Below are 22,527 nucleotides of genomic sequence, written 5' to 3'. Positions count from 1 at the left end.
AGGGCGTTAAACTAGAAGAAGAGGGGACGGGAAGAAAAACATTAGACTCGAACAAAGACGACCCAGGAAAACATACTCAGAAGGGAGGTAAGAACATTTCTAAAACAATCCACAGTGAGGAGATTGGAACAAAACAAAATCCTCTAAACTGCATGCTCGCAAACGCCAGAAGCCTGACAAACAAGATGGAAGAACTAGAAGCAGAAATATCTACAGGTAACTTTGACATAGTGGGAATAACCGAGACATGGTTAGATGAAAGCTATGACTGGGCAGTTAACTTACAGGGTTACAGTCTGTTTAGAAAGGATCGTAAAAATCGGAGAGGAGGAGGGGTTTGTCTCTATGTAAAGTCTTGTCTAAAGTCCACTTTAAGGGAGGATATTAGCGAAGGGAATGAGGATGTCGAGTCCATATGGGTTGAAATTCATGGAGGGAAAAATGGTAACAAAATTCTCATTGGGGTCTGTTACAAACCCCCAAATATAACAGAAAGCATGGAAAGTCTACTTCTAAAGCAGATAGATGAAGCTGCAACCCATAATGAGGTCCTGGTTATGGGGGACTTTAACTACCCGGATATTAACTGGGAAACAGAAACCTGTGAAACCCATAAAGGCAACAGGTTTCTGCTAATAACCAAGAAAAATTATCTTTCACAATTGGTGCAGAATCCAACCAGAGGAGCAGCACTTTTAGACCTAATACTATCTAATAGACCTGACAGAATAACAAATCTGCAGGTGGTTGGGCATCTAGGAAATAGCGACCACAATATTGTACAGTTTCACCTGTCTTTCACTAGGGGGACTTGTCAGGGAGTCACAAAAACACTGAACTTTAGGAAGGCAAAGTTTGAACAGCTTAGAGATGCCCTTAATCTGGTAGACTGGGACAATATCCTCAGAAATGAGAATACAGATAATAAATGGGAAATGTTTAAGAACATCCTAAATAGGCAGTGTAAGCGGTTTATACCTTGTGGGAATAAAAGGACTAGAAATAGGAAAAACCCAATGTGGCTAAACGAAGAAGTAAGACAGGCAATTAACAGTAAAAAGAAAGCATTTGCACTACTAAAGCAGGATGGCACCATTGAAGCTCTAAAAAACTATAGGGAGAAAAATACTTTATCTAAAAAACTAATTAAAGCTGCCAAAAAGGAAACAGAGAAGCACATTGCTAAGGAGAGTAAAACTAATCCCAAACTGTTCTTTAACTATATCAATAGTAAAAGAATAAAAACTGAAAATGTAGGCCCCTTAAAAAATAGTGAGGAAAGAATGGTTGTAGATGACGAGGAAAAAGCTAACATATTAAACACCTTCTTCTCCACGGTATTCACGGTGGAAAATGAAATGCTAGGTGAAATCCCAAGAAACAATGAAAACCCTATATTAAGGGTCACCAATCTAACCCAAGAAGAGGTGCGAAACCGGCTAAATAAGATTAAAATAGATAAATCTCCGGGTCCGGATGGCATACACCCACGAGTACTAAGAGAACTAAGTAATGTAATAGATAAACCATTATTTCTTATTTTTAGTGACTCTATAGCGACAGGGTCTGTTCCGCAGGACTGGCGCATAGCAAATGTGGTGCCAATATTCAAAAAGGGCTCTAAAAGTGAACCTGGAAATTATAGGCCAGTAAGTCTAACCTCTATTGTTGGTAAAATATTTGAAGGGTTTCTGAGGGATGTTATTCTGGATTATCTCAATGAGAATAACTGTTTAACTCCATATCAGCATGGGTTTATGAGAAATCGCTCCTGTCAAACCAATCTAATTAGTTTTTATGAAGAGGTAAGCTATAGGCTGGACCACGGTGAGTCATTGGACGTGGTATATCTCGATTTTTCCAAAGCGTTTGATACCGTGCCGCACAAGAGGTTGGTACACAAAATGAGAATGCTTGGTCTGGGGGAAAATGTGTGTAAATGGGTTAGTAACTGGCTTAGTGATAGAAAGCAGAGGGTGGTTATAAATGGCATAGTCTCTAACTGGGTCGCTGTGACCAGTGGGGTACCGCAGGGGTCAGTATTGGGACCTGTTCTCTTCAACATATTCATTAATGATCTGGTAGAAGGTTTACACAGTAAAATATCGATATTTGCAGATGATACAAAACTATGTAAAGCAGTTAATACAAGAGAAGATAGTATTCTGCTACAGATGGATCTGGATAAGTTGGAAACTTGGGCTGAAAGGTGGCAGATGAGGTTTAACAATGATAAATGTAAGGTTATACACATGGGAAGAGGGAATCAATATCACCATTACACACTGAACGGGAAACCACTGGGTAAATCTGACAGGGAGAAGGACTTGGGGATCCTAGTTAATGATAAACTTACCTGGAGCAGCCAGTGCCAGGCAGCAGCTGCCAAGGCAAACAGGATCATGGGGTGCATTAAAAGAGGTCTGGATACACATGATGAGAGCATTATACTGCCTCTGTACAAATCCCTAGTTAGACCGCACATGGAGTACTGTGTCCAGTTTTGGGCACCGGTGCTCAGGAAGGATATAATGGAACTAGAGAGAGTACAAAGGAGGGCAACAAAATTAATAAAGGGGATGGGAGAACTACAATACCCAGATAGATTAGCGAAATTAGGATTATTTAGTCTAGAAAAAAGACGACTGAGGGGCGATCTAATAACCATGTATAAGTATATAAGGGGACAATACAAATATCTCGCTGAGGATCTGTTTATACCAAGGAAGGTGACGGGCACAAGGGGGCATTCTTTGCGTCTGGAGGAGAGAAGGTTTTTCCACCAACATAGAAGAGGATTCTTTACTGTTAGGGCAGTGAGAATCTGGAATTGCTTGCCTGAGGAGGTGGTGATGGCGAACTCAGTCGAGGGGTTCAAGAGAGGCCTGGATGTCTTCCTGGAGCAGAACAATATTGTATCATACAATTATTAGGTTCTGTAGAAGGACGTAGATCTGGGTATTTATTATGATGGAATATAGGCTGAACTGGATGGACAAATGTCTTTTTTCGGCCTTACTAACTATGTTACTATGTTACTATGACTTGCTTTTTAGAATTTGATCCATGGCTAGGATGATAGACAGATGTGGCTCTGTTATTTTTTTCCGGACATTCGGCCAAGTAAAAAACCTGCGTATACGAACAGGCCCATAGACTATTAGGGCATGGTCACACAGAGTCAAAAACAACGATTTTTCTAGTATAAGCTGCATCCTTTATTGGGGAGTTTGGGAGGAGTTTTTCGCTTCCAAAAACTATTTTGATGGATTTTTTTTGCAGCCTTCTCTTTGGACAATGCCTTGTTTGTAGCAGATTCCATCAGGATTCGATTCCAAGAAGGGACAAGTGTAACAGAGAAACAGGGTCAGTGGGTGCTCTCGTCCCCTGGCCCGGCTGTCTTTAGCAAGACTGCATGTACCACGGCTCATACCACTGAACGCCCGCTCTATCTCCCAGTGGGCAATATACTACACAGATAACACAGGGTTAAGGTAAAACAGTATGGCAATACAGCACACAATAGCAAACAGAACAATCCCAAAATGGCTGCAATTGCTTGATTACATGGGCGCATATAAAAGATCACTGCGTCTCCACATATTTCCAGTATGACACGATATCAGAGCTCCCAGGGTCGCTACTCCATCTGTGGATGCACGCACAGAGAAGAGGTAACGACAAGCATAGGGAGATGACCAAGAACTGTCCATAGAGTCCATACAAGGTCCAAAGCCAGTTGACACGAGAGTCAGCACCTGGCTTATCTGACCAACTCCATGGAACCAGGCGACCAGCGGGTCCCAAACCTGGCTTTCTCCAAACATATCCATGGTTCAGAGATGGTCACTGGATCAGATCTGTGTCCTTCCAACCGGAGCCGAAAACCCCTAGGTTGTTTCCTATAGAATCATAGATCAGTGTCCCTCGTGATGGTGCCACGATGAAATGGCTGCAGTCCTTCCTCTTGTCTGTTGGGTGGTTTGCAGAATGTCTGGCTGGCAGCTCTGTGTTACTTCAGTATCCCCCAGGATGTGATCTCTGAGTCTTTTTATACCCAAGGCATGTAAGCTATTTTTAGAATTACCCAGTGTCCATTAGTTCAACATCAAGATATGGCAAACAATAGTGATGAGATTACATAGTACTACTTGACCATTCAATCTATTTGCACAGTCTTTCCTTCTCTGCTTTAGAAGTCACCAAGCTAGTTCTGGAATTCAATGCACAATTAGCATATCAGCACACATCAATAAAGATAAACACACAATATGTACAAGTCACTATTACAGACTTATTTACACTGTATGTTAAATGGTATCAGTTTGCAAGTCTGTCTTCTTGACCCACCAGACATAAACACTTAAAGGGACACTGTCACCTGAATTTGGAGGGAACAATCTTCAGCCATGGAGGCGGGGTTTTGGGGTTTTTGATTCACCATTTTCTTACCCGCTGGCTGCATGCTGGCTGCAATATTGGATTGAAGTTCATTCTCTGTCCTCCGTAGTACATGCCTGCACAAGGCAATCTTGCCTTGCACAGGCGTGTACTATGGAGGACAGAGAATGAACTTCAATCCAATATTGCAGCCAGCATGCAGCCAGCGGGTAAGAAAATGGTGAATCAAAAACCCCAAAACCCCGCCTCCATGGCTGAAGATTGTTCCCTCCAAATTCAGGTGACAGTGTCCCTTTAAATGCACAGGCCAATATACAAATGAAAAGCCAGTTCTTATTGGTTTGCAAAAAAGGTAGCTGTCTTGGTAATTAAGATACAATCTGGTTTCTTCCCAACAAGAACTTTCCTTTCTCCCACCAGGGGCACATGGAGCCTTTTTGCTGAGTTTTTGGAGCAGAAACAAAGTAGAAACTAAAAGTTTTTCAGACGTTTCGAGATTTGGAGGAGGATTTAGTTGAGATTTCGCCCAGTTTCCACTTGATTTCTGCTCCAAAAAACTCTTCAAAATAGGTGTGCTGATTGCAAAAACACTGAACACAGGAGCAGCAAGAGAGTTTACAATGTTAAAATATTTTTTTTTTTTACACAATATTTTTCACATTTTAAATATAAAAAATAATAAAATATAAAAACTAAGTTTGGTATCGCCGGACTCGTTACTGATCTGGAGAATCAGCTTTCCAAGACATTTTTAGAGCACAATAAACATCGTAAAAATTAAACAAAAAATAAATAAATAAAACTAATGGTTGGAATTTAGGGATTTTTTTTTTTTACCGTTTCACCACTTTACATGTCAAAATGAATGGTGGCATTCAAAACTACAACTTGCCCTACAAAAAAAATGTAAAAAGAAGAGGAGGAAAACAAAAATAAGGGCAAAAATAAAAATTGGCTGAAGTGGGAAGGGGTTAAATCAATGAATTAATATTAATAAATAAAGATTAAAAGGTTAAAAAAACCCTTATTAATAAAATAAAGAGGAGGAAAAAAAAAAAGAGCGCAAAAGTAAAAATTGGCCAGGGTGGGACGGGGTAGATAAATAATAATACAAAATAAAGATGAAAAAGCTAAAATAAAAAGACATTGTTTAAAAAAAGGAAGAAAAGTTAAAATTGTTCAGGGACGGAAAGGGTGAAACAAATAATAAAAAATAAAGATTAAGAGGTTGAAAAAAAAGGAAGCAAAATAAAAGTTTGCCAAGGCCAGGAGGGGTTAAATAAATAAATAAAAATAATAAAAGATTAAAAGGAGATAAATAAATAATAATTACATAAATAAACAAAGATGAAAAGGAAAAAAATAGGAGGAAAAAGAAACAGAGCGCAAAAGTATAAATTGGCCAGGGTAGGAAGGAGTTACATAAATAATAATAGTAGTAAAAAAAAATAAAGATAAAAGGTTAAAAAAAAACTTCATTTGAAGAAAAGGAAGAGAAAAAAAATGAGAGTGCATAAGCAAAAATTGGCCAGCGTAGGAAGGGGTTAAATAAATAAAAAAAGAAAAGTTTAAAAAAGAAAAAAAAAGGGGAGAAGGAAAAATAAATGCAAAAGTAAAAAATTGACCAGGTTGGGAAGGGGTTAAATAAAATATAAAGGTTTAAAATAAAACAAATAAAAACCCCGTAATAAAAAAATTTTTAACGAGAGCGAAAAAGTAAAAGCTCGCCAGGGCAGGAAGAGGTTAAATAGATTAAATAATAATAAATAAAATAATTAAAACTGTTAAAAGATTAAAAAAAAAAAAAAAAAACAACAACTCTTGTTATAAAAACAATAAAAAGAAACCGAGACGGTAAAAGTAAAAACTGTGCCAGGGAGGAAAGGAGTTAAAATAAGTATTAATAATGATAGTAATAAAACAATAAAGATAAAAAGGTTAACAGATAAAAGAAAAAGGAAGAAGAACAATGAGAGCGGAAAACCTGGCCGGGAGAGGAGGGGTTAATCGCCTGTACTAACGCAGGTCCCTGCGGGCGCAGACAGGAGTCTGGTCACGTGGTGCCGCATCGAGCAGCGACTGCTCTCCCCTGCCGCCGCCTCCTCGGCGATTGCTGCTGTCTGTCGCTAAGCTGCTGGTGAGGCGCCGAGGCCTGTGCTGAGTGTGCTCGTCAGTCGCGATTCCCCCCGATATCGGCGACTCTCTCTCCCCCGGGATTTCCACCATGGCTGCCGAAGTGGGAAGACTCTCCAAGAACCTCCTGCGGATGAAGGTAAGAGACGCCGCCATGTTTGTGTGTGGGGCGAACACCTGGCAGCAGGAAGGGGCCCGCGCCGCCGCCGCTGCTGCTGCAGAACCTCTTCTTCTGGACTAGCTGTTAAGCATTACGGCAGAAAAAGACTAACTTGTGATTTATTTTCCTAGCTGGCGGCCTGCTGGGACTTGTAGTTCCACTGCGCCTTTCTGTGCTCATTTTTATAGACCCAAGAAGGACTATAAGTCCCAGCAGAGTGTTTTAGGCCACACATACTTCTGCTTGCTGTCAGTGACTGAAACTAACTTGTACCTGTCGTTTACTACTTTTACTCTGCTCTCCCCCCCCTAACTTTTTGTTGTTGTACAAGTAGGCGTTGCTTAGAGAAGGGCGGGGCCTGTGACTGTAGCAGCACCAGGCGGACAGATTGGCGTAAATTCCAGCGCAGGTCGTCAGATATACTCTGGTCTGGATAGACTTAAAGGGGGTCGTCCGGTGACTTACACCCCAACGTCTGTGATTGGCTGCAGGGATGGCACGTGTCTGCGACCAGATCCAACGGCTCTTATGGGCTTGTGATCACTGCGACTGATCACATAATCGTCTGCATTGGTCCCCGCCGGAAGAGGAAGCTTAAAGTCTGGACGGGGGAGGGGAGGAGCTGCAGAGGATTGGTTGGCTTAAAAAAAACCCAAAACATAGACAACCCCTTTAAGACTATAGTATTGGGTGCCAGATTATAGACATTTTTCTATATTAAAGGAGTGTTTTTGTGTCGAAGCTAAAACTCATCTCCAGCATTGGCAGAAAGGGGCTCTTCTCGCTGGTGGGATGGTGTGCAGCCCGGACCCCCACTTGGTTCATTTTCTATGGGACTGTTACAAACTGAGTGCAGCCCCATGGAGGATGAGTGGAGCAGCGCTCTGCCGTGCACCTGTTGGGTGTCGCAGGAATGAAGGGTCAGGCATGACTCCCTTTAAATATTTAAATGGCCGGTATAGCCTTTTCAGTAACCATGGGTCGTGTACTGGGGGGTCTCTAAGGTTATGAGCAGTGTCGTCGCCTCATGGCTAATCTATCATCGTGTATTAATATACCACAGTGCAATGAGGAGAAGTAAAGAAGGGAAAAAGGCGCATTACACCCCCCTTCCTTTTATGATTAATGGGGCACATCAGAAGTCCCCCCTTATGGGCCGCTCCGGTAATCTCCATAGCTGCTATTGATTGTCACTTGAGTGCCTGGTAACAGTCGGCCCCCAGAATACTCGCTCCTGAGCCATTCACATGGCCGTCCGTCACCGCGGCTAATGAGGCTTCCCGCGCTGCGGCCACTTTTAGCTGAAAGTTATGGGCTCAGGCGAACTCTCGGATTAAAATAGGAGGTGTCAGACTGTCCGAAATGTAAACTGTCGTGCCGCTGGTGAGCGGGGGCTTCTCAATAACCCCTCTCTGGTGTAAGTGGGTGTTTTATGGATTTTTTTTTTTTCTTTTTGACTATTATTCTGCTCTTTTCTGCAGTAAATTACTTTGAACATTTTTTTCATTTTTAAGAATCGTCATTGTGCAGCTGAAAGGTTCTCTGCCGGCGAAAGTCACAATGCAATCCAGGTCTGATCGTCGCCCTCCCGTCACGCCTAGGACCCGTCAGTGTGGGCAGCGGGCACGCAGCCCCTGTTACAGCAAAGAACAAAAAACATTCAAGCCGCAATATATATATATTTTTTCCATCTTGCCTAAGCCTTGACAGTTTTTCAGTGGGACTTTTATCATCTGCAGGCGGGCCAATTTAAGGCTGACATACCGGTATTGTATGACCGCTTACGGGCACCATTGGGGGTGAAGGTACCGCTCCACGTTATTGCGAGTTCTGTCATTTTAGCAATCTGTGCACATTTTAAGTGCAACTCCTAGGAGAAGTTTCCATTTAGACCGAAAACTGGATTGTCTTGATCGAGTTGCTGGACGTATGGAGGGAGTAGTCGTCCTGACCGGGTAAATGAGGGGTTTTTGCCCTCAAGGTGGGACCTGCAGCTATCCGACATGTTTTGTGGCCATGCCATAAATATCCACTACTGTATACTTATTAGATTCATAGTGGTCCGCCACTTAGCACCCCCACTGATCAGCTGCCATTAGCTTTGGCGACACAGGTGTGTTCACGGCGTAGTGGGCGCAGATCGTCTCCTATTTATTTGCACTGCACGATGGACAGACCTGATCTTGAGGGGGCTTAAGCTGTGGGACCCCCACCAGTCTGATATTGATGACCTACCTTGGTGCAATATCTCGAGTCGAGCTCACTCTATAATACACCACTGTCTTGGCAGAGCGCTGGCCCTTCGTTAGACATAATATGGGGGTCCTCCACTTATTGATCAGTGATCGCTATCATGGTATTGTAGGTTGAGGATACATGGGAAAAGTGACCTTTGCCTGCTACAATAAATAGATTCCGCGGCTCCCTTTCCTGGTGGGAGCACCGGTGTGTGTACGCTAACCCCACAAAGTAATGTACCGCATACACGTGTAAGAATCCGGTGCATCCGAAAGAAGATCGTCCATTGCAGCCATGGCTTGTGTGTTAGTAGTCAGGAGCAGGCGGTGTGCCCACCTCTATACATCTGCATTAAAAGCAGCGGGGTGCCCCATTACTTGGTAAGTGCTCATAAAACTAACACTGACGTGAACACAGGTAGATTAAGCAGGGACGGCATAATGAGGCTCCGAACCTGCTGACCCACATTACCACCGCAATCTCTGGTCATGCACTGAAAGATTTCCTCGCTAATGCAAGGCGGCCCGCCAGGTACGTCTAATGGAAGCCTAATAAGCGCAGGGAGGGTCCCGCTGCCTGACCCTCTCATTCAGCCATTTACTGGAATGTATTCAATGGGATGGAAGTGGCGGAGTTCTGAAAACAGATGTCGCGTTATATTTATGTCGCCATTTGGTTTAATTGGCGAAACTGTACAAGATGCGGCTGCTCAGAATACACACTCCTGCTGGAGGGAGAGAAGTCTCTAGGGCATTATGGAGGGGGGCGAGGCGTCTATTTCAGGATGGGGATGAGATAAGTTAAGCGATGTTGGTTACGCTGCTGTCACGCCAGTCTATGGAGCAAAAAAGAAATCGAGCAGACGTATCCTCCACCGTGTGTGCGATGAGCGTGCAGATGGCTGTGAGGTGTGCCGACGCTCCAGGACAATGGTGGCTTATTCAGTAGGTACACATGGAGTGTGTGCGCTCCTGCTCTTTTCTGTAGTTTTCTTCTTCTTCCTTTACTGTCTCAGTCTTCTCTCCTGTCCGTTCCGTTATCGCAACATCCACAGAGGCTGCACACACGGATAAATGGGCAGATGTCACATTTAGGGATCTGAGGTCACAGTAATAAGCCCCCCCAAAAAAACAGAAATAACATGTTCACCCCATCTCCCTGAAATCTGGTAACAGAGCCGCCGTATTGTAAACTTCGCTCTTCCTCCACGGAAACTTATTAAATCTATTCCTGTTTCTTTCTTTAGTTTATGCAAAGAAGTCTTGACCCAGAAACCAAGAAACAGTTAGAAGAGGAGGAGAAGAAGATCATCAGCGACGAGCACTGGTTCCTCGACCTGCCGGAGCTGAAGGAGAAGGAGTAAGGAGCATTGATTACTTTTATGTTACATCCTGTAGAAACGCACAGCGCCGCGACAAGTCCCAGCGTCGCGCCAATCACAGAAAGTCGCACACTCGTCGTGTAGCCCTGCGCCATCTCATTGCCCACAGTCCCATAGTATGTGCACAGACTGTAGATGATGCTCCTGTCCTTTGTTTGCCCAGCGTTCACACTTGGATCCTGACCTCCTCAGTATTTATTGGGTTTGCATTAGAAATGGCTTTTTAAATGCAGGAGGCTGCAACCTGTAATAATTGGAAATCCCTGGAGCTTCCCGGTGCCTCTAATTTACAGCCAGGCTAGCTGCGCCGGCCGGAGGTAGTGCAGGTTTTTTCTTCTTTCTTTTTTGCTTTGTAACCGTAGATCTTAAAGCTTTAAACATTCCTTGAGATACTCGCCCTTTTAATGTCCAACTGTGCAGCGCTGCTGAAATAAATTATCGCCTCCCCGCCACTCATTTTCTTACAGTGATTCTGCCATGCACATAAAGGATCAAACAGCCAAACACATTTAAAGGGGTTTTCTCGCTAGCATAATTTGGCGAAAAAAAGCTAAGTTCTTGGTGAAAAAATAATTAAATTTACATCAAGCACAAATGAATGTTTAATTCTATACTTGACTACTTGATACTTATCCTTGTCTAGGAAACCAGCCGCTAACACTTGTAAGCTCTTTGCTATTGACCTTGTAAGCGCTGCTCTGAAACTGGTCGATCGCCCCGCACTGCGCTCGCAGAATTGGAGCGCGCACGGTTCAGACAGTGCCGTCGTCATTTAGGAGTCAGAAGGCAGAGTAGACATGTGTTGCTGAATATCAATCATGACAACGAGCCTTTTAATGTTTTTATCTTTTGGTTTAAAAGCTAAAATTCTCGTTTGTCGGCAGCACATTGCTATAAATAAGGGTGTGCGCTGTGCTGTCGACATTATGCACGACCGACCTATGGTATGATTGTGACACCACCGGTCTGATCGGCACCATTGTAATAACATCTTTAGAGGCCAATGCCTTGAGACCAGTCTTATCGGCTGGGGGATTAGAGAGGAGTTATGGGCTGGAGAATAGATTTATTGATCCATACGTTAGCTGGCGAGGATTTAAAGTGCCAAGATGGTAAAAAGATAGCCTAGCCATACGGGAAAGGAGATGTAAGGGCTGCGTCCCATTTATTAGCACGTGAGCAGATGACAGGCAAATAGAAGCACACTTGCACTGATTGAATTTTCTCAACCTTTCTCAGGAGTTTTATCATCGAAGAAAGAAGTTTCCTTCCGTGCGAAGATTTCCTGTACGGCAGAATGTCCTTCAAAGGGTTTAATCCGGAGATTGAGGTAAAGGGTTGTATCAAATAAAATCAGGGCTGCCTTCGACATCCATAATAACCTGCCCATTCCCGCGTCGGTCATGTCTTGCCATAAAAGAGGTTAAGTACTTCTGCATTAGAAGCTGATGACTTTTCCACCTGCATGCACGAATCCTGTCCGAGTAGGAAACATGCACAGGACCTGCTGCGGGTCATTAACATCATCCGATGCCAAGTGAGCGCCTCTAGACGTTACTAGATCAATCCTTTTAAGTGTAATTTTTGGTCGTAGACTAATCCCGGCAGTAATTGCTACCGTTGTCTGTTCCTCGGGGGCCGCATTCATGGAGCTGGGCTTCAAAGAGGCAGTCTAAGGATATAGATAAAATTCCAAATATAATTGTCAAAACTGTTCCTAGGCCGTCGTCGCAGCCTGGACCCCCCCTACTATCCCCCAGGCAAATTATGTTGCATGTCAGTGGGCAATATGCTAATATGACCCCAGGATATGGTTTACTACACTAGGTAGGACATGACATTTCTGCCACATTGTGCACATAAGGTGGTGGAATTATATATATATATATATATATTAGCTTAAGAGCCCGGCGTTGCCTGGGCATAGTAAATATCTGTGGTTAGTTATAGCACGTCACTTCTCTTATTTTCCCATCACGCCTCTCATTTTCCCCCTCACACCTCTCATTTTCTCCCTCACATCTCTCATTCCCCCCAACACTTGTCATTTCGACCTCACATCTGTCATTTTCCGATCACTACACTATTTTCCCTCACTCCTCTCATTTTGCACTCACACCTTTTCATTTTCACCTCACACCTCTCATTTTCACCTCAGTATATACATGTTTGTCATCTCCCTTATATATAGTATACACCTGTATGTCATCTCCTGTATATAGTATATACCTGTATGTCATCTCCTATATATAGTATATACTTGTATGTCATCTCCTCCTGTATATAGTATATACCTGTGTGTCATCTCCCCTGTATATAGTATATATCTGTGTCATCTCCTCCTGTATATAGTATATACCTATATGTCATCTTCTATATATAGCATATACCTGTATGTCATCTCCTCCTGTATATAGTATATACCTGTAGGTAATCTGCTCCTGTATATAGTATGTACCTGTATGTCATCTCCTCCTCTATATAGTATATACCTGTGTGCTATCTCTCCTGTATATAGTATATATCTGTGTGTCATCTCCCCTGTATATAGTATATACCTGTGTGATCTCCTGTATTAGACCTCGTTAACACGTTATTTGCTCAGTATTTTTACCTCAGTATTTGTAAGATAAATTGGCAGCCTGATAAATCCCCAGCCAACAGGAAGCCCTCCCCCTGGCAGTATATATTAGCTCACACATACACATAATAGACAGGTCATGTGACTGACAGCTGCCGTATTTCCTATATGGTACATTTGTTGCTCTTGTAGTTTGTCTGCTTATTAATCAGATTTTTATTTTTGAAGGCTAATACCAGACTTGTGTGTGTTTTAGGGCGAGTTTCGTTTGTCAAGTTGTGTGTGTTGAGTTGTGTGTGGCAACATGCGTGTAGCAACTTTTTGTGTGTCGAGTTGCATGTGACAGGTTAGTGTAGCAAGTTGTGTGCAGCAAGTTTTGCGCATGGCGAGTTTTGCGCGTGGTGAGTTTTATGTCTGGTGCCTTTTGAGTATGTGCAAGTTTTGTGTGAGGCAACTTTTGCATGTGTTGCAAATTTTGTGCATGTGGCAATTTTTCCGCGTGTGCAAGTTTTGCGTGTGGCGAGTTTTCCATGAGGTGAGTTTTGCACTTGTGGCGAGTTTTGCGTGAGCCTATGTTTTGCATGTGGCGAGTTTTGCGCGTGGTGAGTTTTGAGCGGCGACTTTTGTGTTTCGACTTTTATGTGGCGAGGTTGGTGTATGTGTGGTGAAATGTGTGCTGTGGGTGGTATATGTGTTCAAGCACGTGGTAGTGTGTGGCGCATTTTGTGTGTGTGTTTATATCTCCGTGTGGTGAGTATCCCATGCCGGGGCCCCACCTTAGCAACTGTACGGTATATACTCTTTGGCGCCATCGCTCTCACTCTTTAAGTCCCCCTTGTTCACATCTGGCAGCTGTCATTTTGCCTCCAACACTTTTCCTTTCACTTTTCCCCATTATGTAGATAGGGGCAAAATTGTTTGGTGAATTGGAAAGCGCGGGGTTAAAATTTCACCTCACAACATAGCCTATGACGCTCTCAGGGTCCAGACGTGTGACTGTGCAAAATTTTGTTGCTGTAGCTGCGACGCCTCCAACACTTTTCCTTTCACTTTTCCCCATTATGTAGATAGGGGCAAAATTGTTTGGTGAATTGGAACGCGCGGGGTTAAAATTTCGCCTCACAATATAGCCTATGACGCTCTCGGGGTCCAGACGTGTGATTGTGCAAAATGTTGTGGCTGTAGCTGCGACGACACACAACACACACACACTATAATATATTATAAAAAAACACTTTGCTAATCTTTGGCAACCATTTCTCCAGGCAAAATATTTTTGTTAAAAGCTAACTCTATTTATGTCAACCGCAATGAATAATTCCTTTGAAATTATCCGTCCAGTTTTATAAAGCTGTTGCTGGTCCAGCGAGACATCCCGGCTGTGAGCTTAGCACGGCAGATGAGAAAATGAACCCGATCGGGTCAATTTTTAATGTTCTCTTTTTTATTATCTGCATTCGGGACAGACAGGTGGCATGTGATCACTTCCAGCTCAGGATTGGGGTATTACATGGTGCCCATTATAGCCAATGAGCAGACGTATTCTCACCATAGTTAATTTATTTTAAATCTTTTTGCAGATCTTAGTATGAAAAGCACATCTGTCCCCGATGCTAGGCCCGCTGTCACCATGACGTATGACCCTCCATCTCGGGTCACAGCCCACTCAATGATCTCATTTCTATTCTCAGAAACTTATGGTCCAGATGAATTCCAAGACCACGGAGATAAAGACAGAAGAGGAAGACCCTGACTTTGGAAAAATGGACGTGGATGTGACAGATGAAGAAATGGCTCTCCGGTAGGATTTATCATCTTCTTCCATGGTCAGAAAGTGATGAGAAGTGTCATTAATATATATGAATCCGGGAACACCACCGTGAATCATAGCAGGGAGTGTTCAAGGCTCTGGGATGTTGGGCAGGCGTCGGGCATACGGTGACTAATTCAGATATACAACGTTCTTTATAGGACGGGGCAGAGACTTGCCAAAATCAGGATGTTGTATGGAAAGCGATAGTTGGTCACAAAACTGTGGTGCAAAGTTCTCCAGTTATTAGGAAGTTGCATTCGTTACAAAACTGAACCCAAATTTTACTTTGCAAAATGTGAAAATTCATAGTTGTTCATGACAAAGCATTCTGCACTTGTGTATTTCACTTTTCATGGGCATGCACTTACCAGACGTGTGCGAAAGGGCGTCCTGCTCTCTCTTTGGTGCACGGGGAGCTCTAGGGTTATACAGAGCCTTGCTGGCCCCTCTTCGCTTTCCTTCTCACCTTCAAAAGCTTTTTTTTTTTTTCCTTTCCAGATACGAGTCGTTAGTCGACAGCATCAGAAAGAAATTTGCAAAAAAGAGAGACCGCGCAGCCATCAAGGAAACAGAAGATGAACACTGTAATGTTAAATGCCGTAAAGTGAAGAAAGCTTTTCTAAAGCCTCAAGACTGAGCTGCTGCAGAACATGAAGGACTGTGAAAGCCTGTGTGTAAACCCGACAAATGTACAGTTCGTTTTAATTGTTTTAGATTTATTTTTTTAATTTTTATAACTATGTAAGAAGCTATAAATCAAATGGGCGCTTTCTACACATTGAGGAACGAGTTTTTAATGTCGTGTTTGGGTTGGCATCTCAAACTCATTTGCTTAATGGGGGCTGAGCTGTAGTACCCCATACAGACCATGGACAAGTGTGGTGCTGTTCCAGGAAGAATAAAGATCTGTCTTCAAATTGCATGTTACTACTTTAATGTCGTTAGTACATTACATTATCCTGTAATGATCCTGAGTTACCTCCTGTATTATACTCCAGAGCTGCACTCACTATTCTGCTGGTGCAGTCACTGTGTACATACATTACTGATCCTGAGTTACATCCTGTATTATACCCCAGAGCTGCACTCACTATTCTGCTGGTGCAGTCACTGTGTACATACATTACATTACTGATCCTGAGTTACATCCTGTATTATACCCCAGAGCTGCACTCACTATTCTGCTGGTGCAGTCACTGTGTACATACATTACATTACTGATCCTGAGTTACATCCTGTGTTATACTCCAGAGCTGCACTCACTATTCTGCTGGTGCAGTCACTGTGTACATACATTACATTACTGATCCTGAGTTACATCCTGTATTATACCCTAGAGCTGCACTCACTATTCTGCTGGTGCAGTCACTGTGTACATACATTACATTACTGATCCTGAGTTATATCCTGTATTATACTCCAGAGCTGAACTCCCTACTCTGTGCTAACAAGAAGCTTAATGGTTAGTTTTAAGTGGAAACCAGCAGAATTATGAATGCAGCTCTGTAGTATCATTTAGCCTGTAGCACAGGGTTATTACAGGATAAAATATATCTACCTTTTATGTTAAAAAGCACAAAATATGAACAGCACTAGGTGTTATCGCAGCAAGCGGTGTTGCCGCAGCCTGAGGATTCCACTGCAAGACTCCTATAGCACGTATATAGTCTGCAATGTTCGGGTGGTGCTCAGCATAAAAAGCAGTGAACAAATATCCCAGGAGAAAAAGGAAAATGCGGCACTCACCCAGGTAGATTGCGAATCAAAGTCCTTTATTCATCGTAACGTAACAACGGACATAGTAAGGAGAGGCGGCTGGGAGAGATCAGCGGTGCGGGGAGAAAGAACAGGACTACGATCGTTTCGCGCTTGTGCGCTTCCACGGGTCCAGGTGCACAATTAAAATTGTAATTTCCTTTATAGGGAACTAAACAGCTTGATGTGAACAGGTGTGAGATTAAAAAGCTGAACCCCACGATATTGAAGATGCCTGGCTACTAGCTTATCTTAGTGATCCACCACAAGAAACTGAGGAATGCAATGTAACTATCAATCAGGATATCAATTTCAGACCCTTTTCAGGTGGTATACGGTCTACGTTTATGCCGCCCGTTTGTCCAGGTAACGCGATTGACTTATTCCAAGATCTTGTAGTAAAAGATGTAGAGACCATCCTATATCGTAAACCTAGGAAGAACCTAACTGATGAGGAGGAAAAGGCTATACGTGAAATGCAGCGGTGGGATGACGTAGTCATCAGAAAGGCAGACAAGGGGGGTAACCTTGTTATTCTGTACAAAAATTATTATATCAACGAAGCCATGTCTCAATTGAATGATAAAACTACTTATGTCACTCTTGATTCTAATCCCACTGAAAAATTTAAAGAGAAATTAAGGACCTTATTAAACAAATATGTAGCTAAGGGTACTCTATTGAAAAATAAAGCTGAAAAATTACTTCCCAACAATCCTATTATATCCTGTTGGTAGAGTCTACCAAAGATGCATAAACATGCTACTTGCCCGCCTGGGCGTCCTATAATAGCTGGCATTGGTTCTTTGACAGAACCCCTTTCCCACTTTTTGGATTGGCTACTGAAACCACTGCTGCAAAATATACTGTCATTTATTAAGGACTCAGGAGATTTTTTGATTGCTTTGCAATCATTAGATTGGCAACCCACGTTCTCTCTGACTTCAATTGACGTGGTTAGTTTATACACCAGGATACCACAGGATAAAGGCATTGAGGCTATAAGAACTGTGTTGCTGAATACTGATAAGGACCGGGACTTCATTGCGTTTATCGTAGAGTCTGGAATTTGTCTTATCACATAATGCCTTTAAGTTTGGTGAGAAATGGTTCCTTCAACGCACTGGAACTGCGATGGAGACGCCCGTCGCTTGTGTATTCGCTAATCTATTTTTAGCTGTCTTTGAGGAGAAATATATAACGGCCGTGACAAATCCCTTTCTAAAGTTTATACGATTGTACCTGAGATTCACAGATGACATTTTTATTGTCTGGGATGGTTCGGAAAATGTGTTTAATTCTTTCGTTTCCCATCTTAATACTATAAGTGATGACAATATGCAATTTACTGCCTGTTTTGGGGGGAACGAATTAGATTTTTTGGACGTGAAAATTCAGATATTAGATGGCATGCTCACTACAAAAGTGCATAAAAAATCGTTTGCTACTAATAGTCTTCTTCACTTTAACAGTGCCCACCCATTCCATACCAAAAACAGTATACCCTATAGTCAGATGTTGCGATACAGAAAAATCAATAATAACGAGGAATTATTCGGCCAACAAATTGCAGAGTTAAAGACTAATCTAAACAGAAACTATCCACCAGATATTTTAGCAAAAGCGGAACGTAGGGTGGTGCAATTAACTCAAAACGTTTTATTAAAAAGACGCAAAATAACACCAAACGTCTCCCCTAATGAGCAGCACAGGTTCACATTTACGTTTACCCACAGTCCGATTGACAAAGAGATCTACGCAGCCATCAATAGAAATTGGCACATTTTGCAATCTGATAGAGAATTATCTTCTCTGACCATGAATCGCCCAAGGTTTGGGTATAGGCGTACGAGAAATTTAGGGGATTTACTGATTAAAAATCGTCTCTCCACAATAGAAAATAGAAAATTGGCTCACGAAACATCAACCTACGGGTAATCACAAATGTGGCAACTGTAAATTCTGCCATTTAAGACTTCTGAAAAATCCGATTCGCATAGGCTCAGTTTGTCATACAGTTAGAGACTTAATTACGTGCAAAACTCCATATGTGGTCTATTTATTCCTCTGCCCATGCCAGTTTTATTATATTGGTAAAACAATACGTCCCATGGTCACGAGATTTAGTGAGCACTGCAATTCTATAACGTCCGGGAAGGGTCCCCCGCGCTTTATCAAACATATGCGGGATCACCACAATGCGAATCTAAATGTATTACAATTCGCAGGTCTTGAGGTGGTTAAAAATCCAGTAAAAGGTGGTGACCGCAAGAAAATTCTATTACAGCGCGAGGCACGTTGGATCATGGAGACCAATGCGCAAGGGCCCATTGGTCTCAATGATAAACTGGACATGACAATATTTTTGTAACATTTTTGTTATATATTTTTGTAGCAATATTGTTGTAATTATCATTGTGCTGGCTCCCTCATGTTATGTGGCTCATAATGCCGATTTGTATTTGTGCTTGTTAATCTTGTTTCTTGCACACAAACCAATGTGGTTTTTTTAATTTCACACCTTTTATGTTAAGTTATAGCCATTTGTTAACTGCTGAGTGTTGAGATGTGATATTGTGTAGATAGATTACACTCGGTCCAATGTAAAAAAAAAAAAATAAATTGCATTTTTCAGTGACCCCATAATTGATCAGGGCTATGATGGCCGCTCAGGCTCCTATACAATGAGTATTTGGCTACTCTGCATGTAGAGTCATAAACCATTAGAGGGAGGCTCTATGGGTAAAGATTACGCTCCAGGGAAAGGTGGTGTGACTCTTGGCATTTTTCTTCCCGCAAAAAACCTTGCACCATCGTTGTCCATGCCTGCTATTTGTTTTTGTATTCACTTGAATAAGGCGAAACTGTAATACCATATACAGCCTGTGTACAAAGGTGGCACTGTCTATATTAGGTATTGGTATGAGACTGTATGAAACCTAGTCTTATTTCTGATGTGATGTGTAGAAACGCGTCGGCTCATTAAATATTTTTATAGAAGTTTTTTGCTGTTTTGTAGAATTTTTTTTCCCATCTCTCATGTCCGTCTGATTGATCTGATCCTATAAAGTGATGAACTATCACTAGGATTTGCCATCATTTTGTAATTCCTGGAGGTCCAATCTCTGCAGCCCATCTTGAACCTGAGGATCATGGATGATGGGGTCAGATTACCGATTTAGTGCTGCTCTCCCTTTCAAGTCTTCCCTTACATAGTGATGCCCCCGACCACCCACTGTGCAGAGACTTATTTGTACCCTCTCAATTGTAAAGTGCTGCGGAATATGTTGGCGCTGTAGACCTAAAATGATTTATTTATGAGCCTTGCACAATGGCATGACGTCGCATGGCTTGATAAACGCCAGTGGTGCCCAGGATTTAAGCCACATAAGTGAAGAGAGCCCTGGTCCGACCCTGGCAGCGCAAATTGTTTTGCTCAACTCTATCTAGTTATTTTGGGATGTAACGTACTGTGCATAAGTTTTAGTCGGGTGTGGAGAAAATGCTGCAAACTATGAATTCTTACACTAATAAAATCTGTGAACAGGTTTGACCAGAGAGCAGCATAATGTAGGGGCAGAGAAGCTGATTCCAGTGATGTCACTTGTTCAGCTACTTGCTATAGTTTCATTACAATCAGCGTTTTATCAGCAAACCAGATTTTCACAAGAGGAATATTTGTCAAGTCCAGCTATTGTTTAACCATGCCCCCACCATTGACTGGAAGATTGTTGCCAATCAGGGTTGTGGACGGGGTTATACACAGATCTGCATGCATAGCACCGCTACATAGACAGCAGTGTGACCACTCTGCCTTCAAGACGAATTAGAAGCGGACTGGAGTTTCAGGATGTGATGTTAAAGCTCTTAAGAAGAAGCACCAAGAAATGTGCAATGCTGAGGACCGTAGATGCAGTGGTCAGCCAAGGAAACTTAGTGCAGCAGATGAGCCACATGCTTAATTCCCTTCTAAATCAGAAGAAATCCAGCAGTGCCATCAGCTCAGAACTGGCAGCAACCAGTGGCATCAGCTACACCCATCTCTAGTCTGGAGAAGTCTGACCACAAGTGCTCTTGATGGAAGAATCGCAGCCAAAAACAGCGTTGAAAATGAAAAAATGTCAAGTAACTCCACTATGAACAAAACCTTAATGACTTCACCGCTAGTCACACGCAACCGCATTCCCACAATCAACTCCGTGTGTTCCAGCTGGTGTGGTGAGAGGTCAGTCACTGATGTGACCATTCACCAAATCGTCCGAATCAACGTGGGCATTAATGGATTATCAACGGAAAAGTGAGTATAACTAGCCTATTTAATAAAAAAAAAAAAACTAAGAGGGCCAGGAAGTATTTATTTCAACTGAAGAGAGTCTTTATTAAATTTGACTATTGGGTTAGTAACGGGGGTGTCTGGGTGTATTCTCCATTGCCAAGCGCTGGGCTTGATTTCAGTGAACCTAAAACAGCTGACATCAACCCCACCACTATAACCCCACAACTATTACCCCACTTGCCACCGCACCAGGGCAATTGGGAAGAGCGGTGGCTAAGTGCTAGATGGGGCAGCTGAGGCCCTATGTTCTCAGTCTGGGAGGAGACCAATATCAATAGCCCCTTCCTAAGCTATTAATATCAGCCTACAACACCCTTTAGCCTTTGCTTGTTAGTAAATATAGGGGGGACCCCACCTTTTTTTGGGGTGGGGGTTCTATAATAACCAGTAAAGGCTAAGTAAAGAACTGTGATATAATATTAATACCCTGGGAACCTTTTATGGCTATTGGCCCCTTCCCAGAATATTAACTTCAGCCCTCGGCTGGTTCGGAAAATTAATGGGGACCCCATGCAATTTTTTTTAATTTATACAATAAAAAGTACAGAAAAATAAGCATGCAAAGATATTTTTATCTTTGAACATCTTTAAGGCTGCCGTCACACTATCAGTATTTGGTCAGTATTTTACATCAGTATTTGTAGCCAAAACCAGGAGTGGAACAATTAGAGGAAAAGTATAATAGAAACATAGGCACCACTTCTGCATTATCACCCACTCCTGGTTTTGGCTACAAATACTGATGTAAAATACTGACCAAATACTGCTAGTGTGACGGCAGCCTAATACATAGAAATGTAAGTGTTTTATGCTGCATTTCATTTCATACGTGGCACACTGTCACACGGATCACAGATGTCATGCGGACTGGTTTTTCCAGTAGAGGAATAACCAGGACGTGTGAAGGGGGCCTTAGAGATAAAAGCACCTGCACAAGCGACATCCACAGAAGATCTGAGGTCGGCTCTCCAAGATGTTTGGAACAACTTCTTGTAATTATTTTACAATCATTCATATTTTAGCCTGTGACCTTTTGGGGAAGCGTAGAGCGATTTATGATTGCAGGGTATTTTTTCTACACCTTTTTCTGCAGCTCTTTTGTTTAGAAGTGACGATCTAAAGAGAAGACGCCTTCTAATTTTAGCTTAATAAAGGCTCGTGAAAAGAAAGCCGACAACATGTCCTAAAACAATAGCCGCATTGTGTTCTTTTGTTGTTTTGCTTCTCTTTTTTTTTATTGTCTTAAGATGGAGAAGACGTTTTCACTCATTGTTTTATAGAAAGTTAATCGTGTACTTTATAAAAAGACGAGCGGCATTTAGCAGCCGATGCCTTGTTTTGTACAACAAACGATCTTGGCGCTGTTAAGTGGTGCGGTGATTGGCAGTCGGGCATTCAGCGGGTATATAATTGTGTTTTCTTTATTTCCAGATGATACGATGTATAATACCAGCGAGCACTTTGGTTTCAAGTATTTATTTCAGAGAACATATCTGCTTCTCCTTATCGCCTCTCTCTTGAGTGAGTTTGTCATGTTATTCTTTGATAACATGCGTTAGCGCGGCTGACACGGATGCATTATTACATATTGGGCTTAGCTGGAGGAATATGACTTATGCGGAAATGTATTCGATGATATGATGAAATGTTTAACCCACAAGTCTGTTTTCACCTTCCTGACCAGTCCAATTTTTTACAATTTTGACCACTGTCCCTTTAAGTGGTAATA

General features: G+C 42.3%; 1 protein-coding gene across 1 annotated transcript; it reads left to right on the top strand.

Moving 5' to 3' along the window:
- The first annotated feature begins 6,440 nt into the window (after window positions 1–6,440).
- On the top strand, window positions 6,441–19,466 carry MPHOSPH6 (M-phase phosphoprotein 6). The gene is made up of 6 exons (XM_069739165.1): window positions 6,441–6,673; window positions 10,179–10,291; window positions 11,553–11,643; window positions 14,586–14,695; window positions 15,206–15,377; window positions 16,631–19,466. The coding sequence occupies exons 1-5, from the start codon at window positions 6,626–6,628 to the stop codon at window positions 15,342–15,344; spliced, it is 501 nt and encodes a 166-aa protein (XP_069595266.1). The 5' UTR covers window positions 6,441–6,625; the 3' UTR covers window positions 15,345–15,377; window positions 16,631–19,466.
- The last annotated feature ends 3,061 nt before the right edge of the window (window positions 19,467–22,527 follow it).

Source organism: Ranitomeya imitator, chromosome 9 (assembly GCF_032444005.1).
Source record: "Ranitomeya imitator isolate aRanImi1 chromosome 9, aRanImi1.pri, whole genome shotgun sequence".
NCBI lineage: Eukaryota > Metazoa > Chordata > Amphibia > Anura > Dendrobatidae > Ranitomeya > Ranitomeya imitator.
Note: the sequence above shows the minus strand (reverse complement) of the source record. Positions and strands in the feature narration are given on the sequence as shown.